Source organism: Pan paniscus, chromosome 2 (genome assembly GCF_029289425.2).
Source record: "Pan paniscus chromosome 2, NHGRI_mPanPan1-v2.0_pri, whole genome shotgun sequence".
NCBI classification, from domain to species: Eukaryota; Metazoa; Chordata; class Mammalia; order Primates; family Hominidae; genus Pan; species Pan paniscus.
The window spans coordinates 144,070,079-144,087,081 of NC_085926.1; the positions used below are offsets into that span (position 1 = coordinate 144,070,079).

The 17,003-nt window shown below is 35.7% G+C and overlaps 1 protein-coding gene across 11 annotated transcripts in view; it reads right to left on the reverse strand.

Annotated features, from left to right (window-relative positions):
• Positions 1–1,302: 1,302 nt before the first annotated feature.
• PLSCR4 (phospholipid scramblase 4) overlaps positions 1,303–17,003 on the reverse strand; it is a 69,379-nt gene continuing 53,678 nt past the window's right edge. For 3 of the 11 annotated variants that reach the window (XR_010111671.1, XR_010111670.1, XR_010111665.1), the window contains 5 exons: positions 15,588–15,749; positions 14,081–14,239; positions 12,360–13,412; positions 8,940–9,045; positions 1,303–4,999 (listed from right to left, as the gene is read on the reverse strand). Coding sequence is in view for 3 of the 11 variants with exons in the window: in XM_008951903.5 (XP_008950151.3) it covers positions 13,368–13,412; positions 14,081–14,239; positions 15,588–15,749 (366 nt within the window). In the remaining 8 variants the exon portion in view is untranslated. Of the gene's footprint in view, positions 5,000–5,214; positions 9,046–10,197; positions 10,318–11,290; positions 13,413–14,080; positions 14,240–15,587; positions 15,750–17,003 lie in introns of those variants that run through there. The other 8 variants (XM_008951903.5, XM_063602968.1, XM_003826502.5 and 5 more) reach the window with 4 other exon arrangements.

Sequence of the window (17,003 nt, forward strand, 5' to 3'; positions counted from 1 at the left end):
AAAACTGTGTTAACAAAAGAGACCTTAGGAAATTATGCTCACCAGGCTCTCACCACAACTAAAGTCCTGACAAAGAATATTTTGTTACACACACACACGAGGGCAGATAGGTTTGCAAACAATTTAGTGTGTTTAAAACCCAAACAAATGAGTTATCTGTAGCTAGATAACTTGGCTATTCACATTGCTTTGCTTTTCTTTCTTGGAGGGTTAAATATGATGTTTGATTTTTTAAAAAATTCCTCATGAAAACTTTAATGGCATATAGAGTCTAGAGTTTGTCCAAATGATCACATTCAAACAGAGGGGCCCAAGGTAAGGCAGTCACCTGCACTCTAAAAACAGAAATGGGTCATGATTCACTAGGGGAAGTCTTGCTAACATGGACATACGGAAACATAGAATCCATACACATTTTTTTCACCATTTCGTTTACTTTACCACTCAGACTTTGGGTATCTTCCCATAAGTTTCTCTGTGACTCAGTTTTAGTTTCAGATGACTTAATGCTTCCATCTAATCAAGGGAAGCGAACATGATTATTTAACATATCCATGATCCCCAGTTAGGATGCCAGGAGCCTCTAAGAGGGCTAATCTTGTGGCCTGGCATTTTTCATCTTTTCTTTCTACTTAAAAAAAAAAAATCATTGCTTACATGTGGCCTTCTAACCAAACATTTCTTTTATCCCTTGAGGATATTTCTGGGTCCATTTGCCTTGATAGCTCATAAAAGCCTATCCAAGAGCCTAAGTTACCTTGTATAGAGCAAAACTAGACCAGTTCCTACTCTTCCTTCTTTGCTTTTACTTAGTAAAAATGCTAATGATTCCAAGGGCCAGCCTTATCCACATATATTATCTCATTTTAGTTCTCACAATCACACTGTTATCAAAACAATTCAGGCATTATGGCTTTAATTTACAGATGGAAAAGTGGAAGAGCACAGAGCTTCGTGTCCTGCCTAAGGTTATTAGTAAGGCTGGCTGCGATACTCAAGCCAACATCTGGGCCCCACAAAATTTAGTACAGTTTAATACATCACAATGTTTCTGTAGAACACATCTCAAACTTTATATATTATTTCCTACCCCAAGATGAGTATTAGACACTTATAACTTAAGTGTTTGACGTGCTCTTATTGTATATTTGTTATCTATCATCACAGTTTGTGTGGCTGATAGAGAATTCCAGAAAATGAAGTGTAACAGTTGTTAGAGATAATAGTCCTTCCTTCTCTCTCTAGACTATTATGGAAAGAGACTCTGTAGTTTATATTTGAAAATGGCACTGAAAACAGCAGTCAGGAGATAAATTTATTTTGTTTTATTATTATTATACTTTAAGTTTAAGGGTACATGTGCACAATGTGCAGGTTTGTTACATATGTATACATGTGCCATGTTGGTGTGCTGCACCCATTAACTCATCATTTAGCATTAGGCATATCTCCTAATGCTATCCCTCCCCCCTCCCCCGACCCCACAACAGTCCCTGGAGTGTGATGTTCCCCTTCCTGTGTCCATGTGTTCTCATTGTGCAATTCCCACCTATGACTGAGAACATGCGGTGTTTGGTTTTTTGTCCTTGCGATAGTTTGCTGAGAATGATGATTTCCAGTTTCATCCATGTCCCTACAAAGGACATGAACTCATCCTTTTTTATGGCTGCATAGTATTCCATGGTGTATATGTGCCACATTTTCTTAATGCAGTCTATTGTTGTTGGACATTTGGGTTGGTTCCAAGTCTTTGCTACTGTGAATAGTGCCGCAATAAACATACGTGTGCATGTGTCTTTATAGCAGCATGATTTATAATCCTTTGGGTATATACCCAGTAATGGGATGGCTGGGTCAAATGGTATTTCTAGTTCTAGATCCCTGAGGAATCGCCACACTGACTTCCACAATGGTTGAACTAGTTTACAGTCCCACCAACAGTGTAAAAGTGTTCCTGTTTCTCCACATCCTCTCCAGCATCTGTTGTTTCCTGACTTTTTAATGATCGCCATTCTAACTGGTGTGAGATGGTATATCATTGTGGTTTTGATTTGCATTTCTCTGATGGCCAGTGATGATGAGCATTTTTTCCTGTGTCTTTTGGCTGCATAAATGTCTTCTTTTCAGAAGTGTCTGTTCATATCCTTCGCCCACTTTTTGATGGGGTTGTTTGTTTTATTCTTGTAAATTTGTTTGAGTTCATTGCAGATTCTGGATATTAGCCCTTTGTCAGATGAGTAAGTTGCGAACATTTTCTCCCATTTTGTAGGTTGCCTGTTCACTCTGATGGTGGTTTCTTTTGCTGTGCAGAAGCTCTTACCTAGGAATCCAACTTACAAGGGATGTGAAGGACCTCTTCAAGGAGAACTACAAACCACTGCTCAATGAAATAAAAGAGGATACAAACAAATGGAAGAACATTCCATGCTCATGGGTAGGAAGAATCAATATCATGAAAATGGCCATACTGCCCAAGGTAATTTGTAGATTCAATGCCATCCCCATCAAGCTACCAATGACTTTCTTCACAGAATTGGAAAAAACTACTTTAAAGTTCATATGGAACCAAAACAGAGCCCGCATCACCAAGTCAATCCTAAGCCAAAAGAACAAAGCCGGAGGCATCACGCTACCTGACTCCAAACTATACTACAAGGCTACAGTAACCAAAACAGCATGGTACTGGTACCAAAACAGAGATATAGATCAATGGAACAGAACACAGCCCTCAGAAATAATGCCACATATCTATGACCATCTGATCTTTGACAAACCTGACAAACACAAGAAATGGGGAAAGGATTCCCTATTTAATAAATGGTGCTGAGAAAACTGGCTAGCCATATGTAGAAAGCTGAAACTGGATCCCTTCCTTACTCCTTATACAAAAATTAATTCAAGATGGATTAAAGACTTACATGTTAGACCTAAAACCATAAAAACCCTAGAAGAAAACCTAGGCAATACCATTCAGGACATAGGCATGGGCAAGGACTTCATGTCTAAAACACCAAAAACAATGGCAACAAAAGCCAAAATTGACAAATGGGATCTAATTAAACTAAAGAGCTTCTGCATAAGAGATAAATTTACTTGAATTTCACTATCCTCTAAAGCTTACATTTCCACATCAATAAAAGTGGTATGATACATGGAAAAGGGTCACAGTAGTTCTGCAAACCTATACCAGCTAGCCTATATGTGCATTTTCTTGATTTGCAACCTTTCTGAGTGGTTCAGGAAAAAAATATTAGCAAAAACTGTAATAGGTTGAATTGATCAAAAGGAGGAAAGTGTGAGGGTAGTGATGGAAGTAATAAAAGTGGAGTTTGGGAGTTGCCTACTTATTGAATTGAGTGAGGGCATACCGCAAAGAAACTAAGCCAGTTGTTATAAAGCTTAAGACTATTCAGGAAAGGAGATGAATGAAGATTTCTAGGAGGTATTACTGGGCATTAGCAAGGTGATTCCTCTTTGCTTTCTCTTCAGTGTTCAGTCTCCTTAACACTCCTTTACATACAGAGAAAATTTACATTGATCTTTAGTGATTTTTAGAGTACTGCTGTGTTTTGTTTGTAGGGTTGCCAGATTTGACACATAAAAATATTGGAAAATACAGGAAGTACCCACCCCAATTAAATTTGATCGCATTCAAGGACATTCAAATAAACAATGAATAATTTTTCTGTGTGTCTTAAATTCTGTGTGTCTTAAAAGTATGACATTCTTTTACTAAAAATTGATGTCTGAAATTCACATTTAATAGGACCTGTATTTTATCTAGCAACTTGGCTAAAAACACAGATAAAAGCAAGAGAGTTTATTTTATTGGCTTACATACAAATTGAGGGAAAGTTTCCTGGAGGCTTTCAGGCAGTAACAGCTGTTCCCAAACTTTTCTTGACATTAGAATCACCTGAAGAACTCCAGATGCCAGTGCAGTGGCTCTGGAATTCTGCCAGGGTGTGGGATTTTTTTCAAAGTATTCCAGGTGACTCATGTACAACAGTGAGGAGCTGGTGACTGATGTCCAGTGCTTCTTAACTTTCCCTACATGTAACAAACATCTGGGGAACTTTTAAGTATACCCATGCCCAGATCCCACCAAGAACAATTAAATCAATGTCTACAGGCAAGACCCTTGTATTGCTATTACTATAAAGTTTTCAGTAAATTTTAATGTTTCTTCATTAGAGAGCCCTAAATTGTAGCCTAAAAATGGCATCCCATGGCCTTTCCAGGTATAGAAATGTCATTTCTAGTTATAATAGATCTCAAAAAGTTTAATTTTTTAAATTATGAAATTAATATTTTTCTTATAAATTCAAGCAATGCGGAAAAATCTAAAATAAATATGAACTCCCAAAATCTACTTTCTAGAGGTATCTGCTATTAAAACCTTGACCTATTTTTAACTTTTTAATTATTTTTAATCATTTACCAAAATCTTTAATCATTTATTTACCAAAATATGGAGAATTATATGCTTATACTCTGAAAAGAATGTGTCATAGATAGAAAAATTGTAACAATCAATTAGGTTAAATTTATCAACCCTTAGATATATTTTTTAAAATGAACATCTGACTTAGGGCTTACATATTTTAAAAGCTTGTATGTTGGGAGATAAGTATTTTATTATTGGGTTTAGATGCAGATAAGAGGCCCCTCCAAAAAATTTTATTTAAACATTTTATTCCTTAAGTGAAAACAGTCTAGGAATCATATGGCAGCTCTGTGGTGACATTACTTTATCTAAGAAATCCTCAGCAACCCAAGTTTCTTCTATCTTGTTGTTCTACTATTCATGGTTCACATTCCCAAGATCAGCTCATGGTCCAAGAAAGGTGTTTTGCTGCCAGCCTTCACATTGACACTGGAGTCCACAAGAAGCAGGAAAGAATAAATAGCAGCAAAAGATACACACCACTTATCTTTTAAAGAAGTTGCCACACTTCACTTTTAATGGGCCAGAACTTTGCCATGTTTCCACACCTAGCTGAAAGGAAATACTGTGTTTATTCCAGGCTTCAATGTGAATCAATGAAATCAGAAGCTATAACATTAGGGAAGACTTCAACAGACAAGCACACCTCTCCCACAATCATTCCCCACTCCTGACATTCCCATGTGAGATAGTGACATTACAGAACACTCCTGACCATTCTCTGCCCTCTGAAAGAAAAAACTGAGCATGAGTAGTTCAATTCCTTCTTTTTGTCTCTCTTTGGGGAGGCAGCCTGTCTGAAGGGCACACATAGTCCTACCTACTCCATGGGGTAGTATTAGAGAGACAAGCCTCTACCAGGAACCCCTCTGTTTTTCCACCTCTGCCTGAGACAGAGAGGGTAACTGATTCTATATCATTCTGCAAACCTATTGTTGCCAGAATATATGGCATATCCTTATAACAGCCTTATCAGGATAAAAATGATTTCTGTTTTCCTCCGATACCTATTTCTCAATGGATTTCACTGACAAAGTAATCTCTCAAAATACCAGCAATATAAACATAGTTTCCTTTTGAAAGTTACAGAGCTATCATTGAAGTAAACGATATAATCTCTCCCTGATTTCTATGTCCAGTCAGGCCCTCTGATTGTAACTCAAACAGGTAGCATGACTACTCTGTAAACAGAAATGCATAAAGCCATATAGAATTAAGAGAGATACACAAACACAACAAACAGAAAAAAAAATAGAAATGTTATAAATATTAGAAAAAACAGTAATATCTAAGTAATTCAAAGGAATAAAATGAACCCTGAACATGGCCAGGAAAAATCTTCATGGCTGTCATCTGATTTGCCAGACTTTTGAAAAAATATCCCCACATCCCCAGCCATATGGTCCATTCGATGTCATCTATCAGGCCAGTAGGCAGCCTGGGTCATATGTGGGCAGATTGTATTCCATGCCCATTAGCCATATTTTCCTTTTCCTATTCAAATAATGGCTTGATTCTGTCTATGCCCATCTGACATTCTCATTTCAACTAACAATTACATCCCTTCAAAGCAGGGAAATCTATCAATTAATAGTTTTTAACAAAAAATGTAAAAATACATATTTTAATAAAGAAATTGAACTCAGATGTGCATGGTGACTACGGAAGAAGATAAAGGTATATCAGTGTATGAGTGGAGGAATAAATAAAAAATACTCTATGTTACCTAGGACATACACATTTTAAATGTTTTGTTGTTGTTTTTATAACATAGTAATTTCATTTCTCTTTATAGTTAGAAAACCTCTGAAATTAATGATTTATTGAGGTAGACACCATGAGTATGTGCTTAAAAAAGATTTTGAACATTAGAATAATTTGAAACTGGGTTTTATTTTTTTCATGCTTAAAATCTCAATGTTATGAAAGATGTTGCTTTAAAATGTTTTAAATCTCTGCTAAATTTTTGCTGTGGCGGCACGGAAACTGGAATTAAAATGGCGATCTGTGTTTTTAGTTCTGGTTTGATTACTAGTTAATTCTCAATGTAATTTTAGACACATAATCTGGGCCTCTCCCACTTCCTTCATTTGTATATTAGAATGTAGAGCAGATGGTCCTTAATACTTCTTCTGATTTTAAAATCCACTGATACTATTCATTAAAATTTATAGATTGGTACTGATAAATTCTTGGATTAAAAAGAGCATAGTTTAACAAAAAAATCCATGAGCTGGTGCTGCCCCCTATTGTAGCTTGTTTTATTCAGCTTTCTGACACGGAGCGGGGAAAGGCAGCAAAGCCAGATAAATATTTTGTCACTCGCTTCTCCCTGGCACTCTCTACTTGTTTATTTCTGTAAAATCAAGAGGTTTTAAAATGGTTTGATTTCTAACTATGTTATCTTTTATCTGTTATAATGAAAAAAGTTAAAACTCATGTAAATTATGTTTAGTGATTGTTAACTAAGACAATTTGAGCAACATGTTTTCAAAACTGTTTAAGGAAAAGATTGCTCCTATAATTTCCTAAAATAAATTTGCCTAAGCCTGGGTCATAGAAGAGCTGACACAATTTTAAATAAATGTCTTTTACTTAACAGTAGTACTAGAAATATTAAACACTTTAAGAGAATCTGGAACTCAATAATACGATGATAGATAACTCATCTCAAAGAGAAAATATTTAGTTGTAAGTTAGGTATAACAAATAGTAATAAGTTGCAAGTTTCAATATTATATGATTATATTTATGTTAAAGAATTTTCCTCTGAATATTTCACGTAAAAATCATGTGCAGTTTAAAAAAATAGGTCACTCACATTGCTAGCAATGTTGCAAACTAGATAATCTTAAAACCCCTCTTTCCATAGAATATATAAAGTGTGGCTGAAATATAACCAAAGGGCATTTAGATGCAAAGTGTAGATTTTGGGAGAGTACAAGATTTTAGCAGAAGTTAAAAATAAAGAATAATTGGAAACATCTGACTATTAAGCTTAGTCTGGCATTTTCTTTGGCTTCTCAAATGGAAGGAGTCACCAATGTTTATTAGGAAGGGGCTTTGATTTTACCCACCACCATGAGGCTGGAAGTGAGGTCTTGGGTTTAGGCAAGGGTTGATATTAGAAGAGAGACCCCCAGTAAAGTGGAAAGTCTCAAAGGGACACACTCCAGTGTAAAAAGTGAAATAGAAAAATTGGCAAATAAAAATTAAGAGAAAGCTTGATTGTTTTGACCTCTGCTACAGGTAGGGAAAATTTGTTCCCTGAGAATTCATAAACCAGTATATGTCCACATCATTTAGGGGTTCATATTTGAAATACATACATGACTTGGGAAACACCAAACTGAAGAAATAATATAAAAAAATGGTCATCAGCTGGCAACACCACTGAGGCACCAATAGGAGCAAAGGTAAGCCTCTCTGGAGACAGCTACCCTCAGACAAGACTTCTGAGTCTCTTGCGTTTCCCGGTCATAGTCCTAAATTTTAAAACACATGAAGTAGCATGCCACCTTTCTCCTCTATTTCTGTTTCCCTGTATTTCTGGGTTAACAGACAAAGAAACCAAATATTACACAGAGATGAAAGAAAAACAGGGCATAAAAATTTGGAGTGTAGCCTCTGGATGTTTATACCGGTACTATGATGTTTTGGTTACTACAGCTTTGTAATATAATTTGAAGTCAGGTTATGTAATGCCTCCAGCTTTATTCTTTTTGCTTCTCAGTGCTTTGGGCAGTCAAATAACGGCTTTGTGGATATACAGCTAGCTGAGTGGCCTTGTGCAAGATACCTAAATCTTCATTTTCTATTTTGTAAAATGGGAATCATTATAGTAATCTAACTCATAGGGTTATGAGAATTAAATGGGTTAATATATGGAAAGTCTTTAGAACTAGAACAGTGTCTGGTTTGTAGCAAGCATTAAATAGAGCTGGCTGGTTTTATAGTCTTCATCATTTTCACTATTGTTATTATAGTTAGTTGCATCATCCCACCTATCTCATGATGAGGTTGCTTTTTCTCCATGTGCCCCAGATGAATGTCCAACATCTGGCCTAGAGTTAAATCTTTGGGTAAAGATAGCAATTATATATCCCCAAATTACATGATTTCACAACTGGCTTCTTTGCTGAGGAGCAGTACAAGTAAGAACGGCAAGAAATGTAATAGGCAACTATTAAGCTAGCTAATGGCAGTACATGTTTTCAGAATTTGCAATTTAAGTTTTTTGTTTAGATACTATGTGCAAAGGCATTACCATCTCCCCAGCTCTAGCACCTTCCCCACCCTCATTACACACACTAGTGAACACTCACCACGAACCTGCTCTGGGCAGCTGGGACACAGGATTAGGACGATTGGCCTCATCAGATTTCTGGTTGGAACCTTGAGACTGCGCAGCTCTAGAAATTCTTGCATTAACTAAGTTCCACCGCTAGGTGGAAGTAGCTCCTCTAGCTCTAGGAGATTTCGCGTATCTCACCTTTTATCCAACCCTTTGGTTTTCTTTCATTACAATTATAGCAGGGACTCCTTATAGCATTTCATCTTCTTGGTACTATCACCTCTTGATGAGGTTTGCTCTTCCTCTGAAAAATGAGATTGATGTTTACCTCATGATACAGTTGTGAGAATCCAGTAATACACATTTAAAAAAAAAACACTTTATTTTATGTAATAATTACTTAGCTTTGTGCTACAATTATTTATCTACTTGCTTTATTCTCACTGAGGGATAGACTGCATGTTCCTTTCTATCTTCTTGAACACCTAGCACCGTGTCATACACATATTTGAATTTTTTTCATTCATTCACCAATATTTATTGAGCATCTTAGATACACCAGACACTGCCCTGTACTCACGGTTTACCATAATAAGCAATCGATCCCTGCTTTGCTTGATGAAATTAGAAAGACTGACATTTTCAGTTACACCCACCATGCATTCAGCTTGCAGACATAGCTATAAAGTGCATCTTACTTACCTCCAGCAGGAACAGGAAGTTCTGCTGGGCATATGGCACAAACAGCCTGCCTTAACTGTCTCATTAAATGGGACAAAAATATATTATGCAGCACTTGAGATGGTGCTAATGACATGGCCTTTATTGAGTGTGCCAACATTCCACTGAGTATGTGTTCATTGTTGTCCTAAAAAAATGTGTGTTTTGTTTGTTTTAAAGTCTATCCTGCCCGGGCGCGGTGGCTCATGCCTGTAATCCCAGCACTTTGGGAGGCCGAAGCGGGCACATCACCTGAGGTCAGGAGTTCGAGACCAGCCTGGCCAACATGGTGAAACCCTGTCTGTACTAAAAATACAAAAATTAGCCGGGCGTGGGGCGGGCCCCTGTAATACCAGCTACTCAGGAGGCTGAGGCAGGAGAATCGCTTGAACCCGGGAGGCGGAGGTTGCAGTGAGCTGAGATTGCACCATTGCACTCCAGCCTGGGGGACGAGAGCTAGATTTCATCTAAAAAAAAAAAAAAAGTTAAAAGTCTATCTTGCCCACTAGCCTGTGAGCCCCTGAGAGTATTAATTATATATTTTAACCTTTGTATTTCTCTCTGCCTTAAGAAATAGCTCAGTGTCTGAATTTAGTAAATGTTCAGTAAAGTATTGATGGAATGAAATAGTGGTAAGGATGACAAGAAGTTTTACTGACAACTATAGCAAATATTTCAAATATATATCCACTTACTATATTTTAATTCATTTAGCAGACACTGAGTAAATACCTACCATGTGCTATTATTAACCATGCCAAGTATTATCACATAGTATATTATTCTGCCTCACTTGGACTACTTTGGAGTGTATCACTCTGCTTTTCTCTTTTTTGAGATTTACAATTTAAGAGGCCTAGAGGAAAATGGGAAATGCATTCTGTGAAGTTATGGAAAAAGATCCATTTTTAACATTAGCTATCACTAGCCAAACAGATGAGTTTGATATTAGTTTATTAAATCCAGACTTCTTATGGGTTTTCCAAGCTTGCTTCTTTCAATATAAATTAAATCTGACCTTGAACATTGGGGAAAAAAAAGACTGAAAAGCAGCCAGCCGCTCCAACAGGATCAATATACCATACTCTAGAATCACTCTGATTATTCTATACCTGAATTTGATTTAATATCTAGTTGGTCAGAAAAAATAAGTCTTGTAACCTGATTTTTGTATAATTTCTGGAAAAAATGGTCATTTAGAAAAAAATGTTTAAAATGCATTCTTCACCGATGGTTACAAATTCTAGCAATTTTCCTTCATGATATACTGACATTGAAATTATACTTGAAATTTAAATGTATCTTAGGAGGATTAGAAATAAGCATTTACAAATAACTTGGTCATATAAGAAAACTAGTTACTACTAAGCAACACTACAGAAATGACTTTAATTATATATATATATACATATATATATATATATTTTTTTTGAGACGGAGTCTTGCTCTGTCGCCCAGGCTGGAGTGCAGTGGCGTGATCTTGGCTCACTGCAAGCTCCGCCTCCTGGGTTCACGCCATTCTCCTGCCTCAGCCTCCCGAGTAGCTGGGACTACAGTCGCCCGCCACCGCGCCCGGCTAATTTTTTTTGTATTTTTTTTAGTAGAGACGGGGTTTCACCGTGGTCTCGATCTCCTGACCTCGTGATCCGCCCGCCTCGGCCTCCCAAAGTGCTGGGATTACAGGCGTGAGCTACCGTGCCCGGCTGACTTTAATAATATTAAATTTATATTAGAAAGCAAGGGCCTTGAATAAACCTAATAATCAATAAAAATTACTTCTAAATCCCTGTGAAAAAAGTATTTGAAGATTCAAAGTCAAAAAATAAGTGTTTTACTATTAACCATTGTATATTTATTTAAAAGCCATAAAGAATACGAAAAAGCATGAATGCACAAATTCCAGAGAATTTGTTTTTTAATCAATCCGATCAATTTTACACAACAAAATATCATTAAGAAACATAGAAATCATGTGAATTGTATAACTATGACATATGACAATATTTTATAAAGAAAATTTTAACTCTAAGAGACACAAATATAATTTTTTAAAAAAGAAATTAAAAATATCACGTCTTATGCTAAATATATATAGATATATTTATTATGATGCAGCAGGTTTTGGAATACAGGGATTTAGGCAAGTTAAAAATAAAAAGTTTATATGCTTAAACTTTCTGAATATTGTTTGTCTGATTTCCTATTTAAATATCAGACATCATTATAGGAAATACATAGTCTACTTACGATTAAAATGGCACTTTCAAATAGAAGGCAATTAATATTTTAGAAAGCAGCAACTTTTACTTTTTTTTAAAAAAAAAAGCTAGTAGCAGCATGTAAAAATGAGCATTATGAGAAACTCAGAAAAACAAATTTACCCTGAAAAGATGAATATAATTAAAAAACAAAGCACCTTTCATTTCAAAAAGAACTGTAGGCTAAGACCCTCATCTCAGAATAACCCCATCGAAGAACACTCAGGCTTTCTTTATTTAATAAGCAGCAGCAGAATAATACATCCCATTCTACATACTGACTGTGTTAAAAAAAATGCAGTCCATATGCAGGTAGAAAACTAAAGTGCAACAGAAGCAAGTTAATTAGAGTGTACTCACTTATACACTATGCTTTTAATTAGTCAACACAAAAATGTGTAATTGATAATTTATTATTGGTCCGACATATTATTTACTGGCATGCTGTAGACCATAGAGAAATAGAATGTTTGCTGTGTTTTATTATTATTACTCTGTGTAGATACATATTTATCTATCACGTCAATAAAAAGAAGCAAAGCAGTATTAAGCAGCGGTGGAATTTGTCGCTTTCACTTTTTATAAAGTGCTACATAAAATGTCATATTTCCAAATTTAAAAACATAACTCCAGTTCTTACCATGAGAACAGCATGGTGATCACGAAGGATCTTCTTGAAAAAAACAAAAACAAAAACAAAAAACAATGATCTCTTCTGGGTATCACATCAAATGAAATACAAAGGTGTACTAGGCAATCTTAGAGATTTGGCAACTTATTTTATATATAAGGCATCTGTGACCAAGAGACGTTATGAATTAAATGTACAAATGTATTATGTATAAATGTATTAAATGCAAGCTTCATATAATGACACCAATGTCTCTAAGTTGCTCAGAGATCTTCATTGGCTGTGGCCCTGGCCAGCTCCTTTCCTGATAGTCTGATTCTGCCTTCATATATAGGCAGCTCCTGATCATCCATGCCAGTGAATGAGAAAACAAGCATGGAATATATAAACTTTAACATTAAAAAATGTTTTATTTTGTAATAAAATCAAATTTCCCATTGAAACCTTCAAAAACTTTGCAGAATGAGGTTTTGATATATGTGTACAAGTAGTACCTTCTTAGTACAAGAAAACATCATTATTTCTGTCTGCCTGCCTTTTTGTTTTTAAAAATGAAGACTATCATTGAAACAAGTTTGTCTTCAGTATGAGGACATGTTGATGGAGAGGAAAGGTAGGAAAGGGTTAGGGATAGAAGCCAGGTTTTTTTATCCCAACAAAGTCTGCTCTAAAAAGCCTTATTATTTCACTACCTATTCACTCATATTGAGAACTCTGGATTCATTTTCCCTTATCTCATGTTTATAGTGTTTTAAGCTTACTTTGTATATGTTTACTGGGTTAATGAGTCACAGCTTTTTAGGATGAACTCCTACTCTACTAGAGAGATACTCAATTGAAACACACTTTTAGACTGTGTTCTTGCAAGCCCACTCTCAGCTGTCAAAGTTAACACCCAATAAAAATACTCTACAAAGCAAAGAAATACACTTGCAAATAACTGAGTGCTGACTGTAAGCCCAATCCAACTTTTCCATTTTTCAAAATTAACCATAGTTGATGGCTTGCTGTGTCTCTCTATCTTGAACGTTGTGGTGGAGATCTTTCAAAATACATGAAGTCCTGAAATTGGAAAAAGAATTATATGTAGATATATAGATAATTAGGTATAATGCATGCAGTATTATCCTTTGTAATTTATTAGGGGATTCCCCCATTCCAGTTAAAATACATAAACTTAGGGAAATATTTATGAAGAGCACCTACTGTGAAGAGCAGCAGTTACAAATTTGGAACTGTTAGTTTTCCATTTGAAGTGCCAATTAACTGAATCTCATCATTAAAAAGAGGAAAAACTTCATAATCTCAGGATTGGACAACCCCAAAGAGTACAGTGACAGGCAGAAAGGAAGGAGGAATGGGATATCTACTTTAGAGTTATTTCACTAAGAAATCATAGGCTAGGCATTTTTAAGTAGTGACAATGACAAATAACATGCAATGATGATAATTATACCCAATGGATACCTAAAGTTATCTAAGTACTCCCCTGGTCATTTTACCATGATAGCTAACATTCATAACCCTGAAAATTATAAGTATTTTAATCTCCATTTTACAGATGAGGAAACTGAGGTTTTCAAGTGTAAACACTTTCTAAACCATGTAACTAGTAAGTGGCACAGAGATAAGTTGGATTGGTTTCAAGGCTTATTCTTTATACTACACTATACTGCTTCTCCATCAGAAAGAACAACTCTCTCAGGATAACTCAAAAATAGAAGGCTTACAATGAGGAAGCAAGCTCCAAAAATCATGGCTTTCATCTTCACATCCAGGTCTAGTGGGAAGTGAATGTCAAAATGGTCAGCATCTGCCATTGCTGATAACAAACCATTCCACTTCCGGATAATACTGCCGATGTTGGATACACCATCAAGGGATTTGACCTGGAATGACAAGAATGTGCCTTTATGATGATTGAAACGCATTGAAGCACGTTTTAATGTTCTGCTTATGTTCAGATAACATAAATACAATGCAGAAAAAGACTATGTAATTATATAATTTGAAATGAGAAAATAATGGCCAAAAAGGGTTAACTGCCTTGCAACTGGTTAATAACTGAGCTAGGGTATTCTTAAAAGTCTCAGACTGCTGCTCTTTCTTCATCTTCAAATGAGTTATTAAGGGACCTTTTAAGAAGAGGTATGATTTGAACTGATTATGAAATTCTTCTCAACATAGTAAAGGGTGGGAATTGAGAGAGAGTCACTTCCAATCTAGGGAAACCTATGAGCAAAAACCGGGAAACAAGTACTGTGCACTTCACATCACTTAAGTTTTTGTGAGCGAAATTCACCTTGTCTTCTTAATATACGGCCAGATACCAACGAGCTTCAGTTCCTAAAAGGGGAAACCTGGCACTTGTCACAGGGAAAATATCCAAATACTAACTTCTAATGTCACTTGGCAATGGGAATGATCACACACACCCTGCCCTAGCAATCTGGCTTATCTACATTGCTCTTTTAATAAATAAGCAATGCTTAACGACACAGTAATAGAAAATAAGAACTAAGGAAAGTTTCTTGAGTATCATAGGAAACATATGAGCAAGCAGTTTTGAAGATGATGAATCTTGCCTAATTGCAAGGCATTCAAAAAATATTCTTTGAGAAGCCTAGGAAATATTTCTAGGAATTTCCTGTGTCAGACTCGTAGGGTAATGAACCAGCATTTTGTAGCCAGTGAGATAAAGGCAAAACAAAATAATTTTTCTTTTTATTGAAAAAAATGTTAAAACTATTATAAGTTTTATCCATATTGTTAGTGTTATCCGATTTCTTGAGGATGCTGACAGACTTGTATCCTGCAAATAAGTATTTCCACAGCCTAAGGAGTACTCGGTATGTTCTGTGACATGTTGGGCACTTGCATTACTTAGAGCCTATATTCCCAGCCTAGAAATCTAGGGAAAAAAATGGTTAATTACATATAGCCAACAATAGAATAGATGAATTAGGTCAAGCTATTTACTCTCAGAATATTTAATGTATTAAATGATTTCTTTTTATTTTTATCAAGCACTGAAGTCATAAAAAAAGCTTTCATTTTGGAAAACCTCAATCTACTCACAATAACTTTAAAATCTTTTGATGTCAACTGGTTAATTAACTCTTTCCTAACACTATGTTATTCATTCACATTAAAAAAAATGTCTACAACCAGATCTTTCCATGGTCTGTTAATATGAGTAGGAAAAATATCAGAAACACTATTTTTACATAGTTTCACCTCAAAAACAGAATCTGAACCACAGCCATAGGTTGAGCATGGCCCACGAACTCTCATCACATTTTCTTTCTTCTCATTTTGGATGCTGTACACCGCCCTGCACAGGTTCCAATGTTCCGCAACAAAGCCAATGGTGACACCAGGAGGACACTGCACCTCCAGCTGCAAACAAAACAGTGACAGAAGTTAGGATGCTACATGCATACACATACACTTACACATACGCACATACGCAACCTAGATGTGTCCTCACTCATTCAAAGACTAGGGGAATTATTGTTGGGAGTGACAGCCTTCCATCTCACCCAGGCCATTCTTCAGGTTGTATTTCAGTGAAAAGCTTTAACGGATGAGGTCATGTTTGCCTCTGGGATAGACAGCAGGCTTAATTAGGGCTTGTTACGTAATGGCCAGTTGTCCAAGTTCAGTGTTGGCAAGCTGCATAAACAGCTGATATTTATAACTCTGAAAAATATAAGTATTTTAATCTCCATTTTACAGATGAGGAAACTGAGGCTTGCAAGTGTTAAACACTTTCTAAAATGTGGAACTAGGAAGTGGCACAGAGATAAGTTGGCTTGGTTTCAAGGCTTATTGTTGATACTACACTACACTGCTTCTCCATCAGAAAGAACAATTTTCTCAGGATAAGTCAAAAATAAAAGGCTTACAATGAGGAAGCAATGGGCTTCTCCAAGTCAACCTCAGAACTTGGAGATGAGGGGAACCTACACACTTATGCTGCTTGCTGTGCTGTAAAACGGTCCTGTCTCCTTCCTAGGAGTCTCATTTCTTCTGACTCAGTCTAGCAGTTAAGCTGACTTTTTAGATTTGAAATTGGGTAAAATCAAATCTCAGACATGAAAATTATAACAGAAAACAAAAGAGAAAAGAGGCATTTTGAAAATTATATATTGTGAAAACAACAAAATGTGTACATGGGTTTATAAAGCCATTTTTTAAAAGTTTTAAAATATTGTCCACTACCCTGTTTTTAGCTATTTATCTTCAACAATATTATTTTGTGAATAATTAAGATCTTCCTGTTTAATAATAATGAGTCATAAAGATTAAATTATTTGGTAAAAGCCCAAAGTGAAAATTTTATTGACTATTTCTCTGGTGTTACATGTACTTTCATAAGAATTTGGGGAAAGGATTACCCAGGACATGGAACAGGACTGCACAGTTTCATACATTATTAAATTAAGGTATTATTGTTCATATGTATAAATTCACACCTATATACAAATATATAAATTTGAGAGTATCATAGAGCTATCTCATATAAGTTTAAACCTATGAGATAAAAATAAAAATGTACAAAAATAAATTCCTTAAAAATTCATACCATGGTATACTACTCAGCCATAAAAGGGAATGAACTAGTGGTAACAGCTTGTATGAATCTCCAGT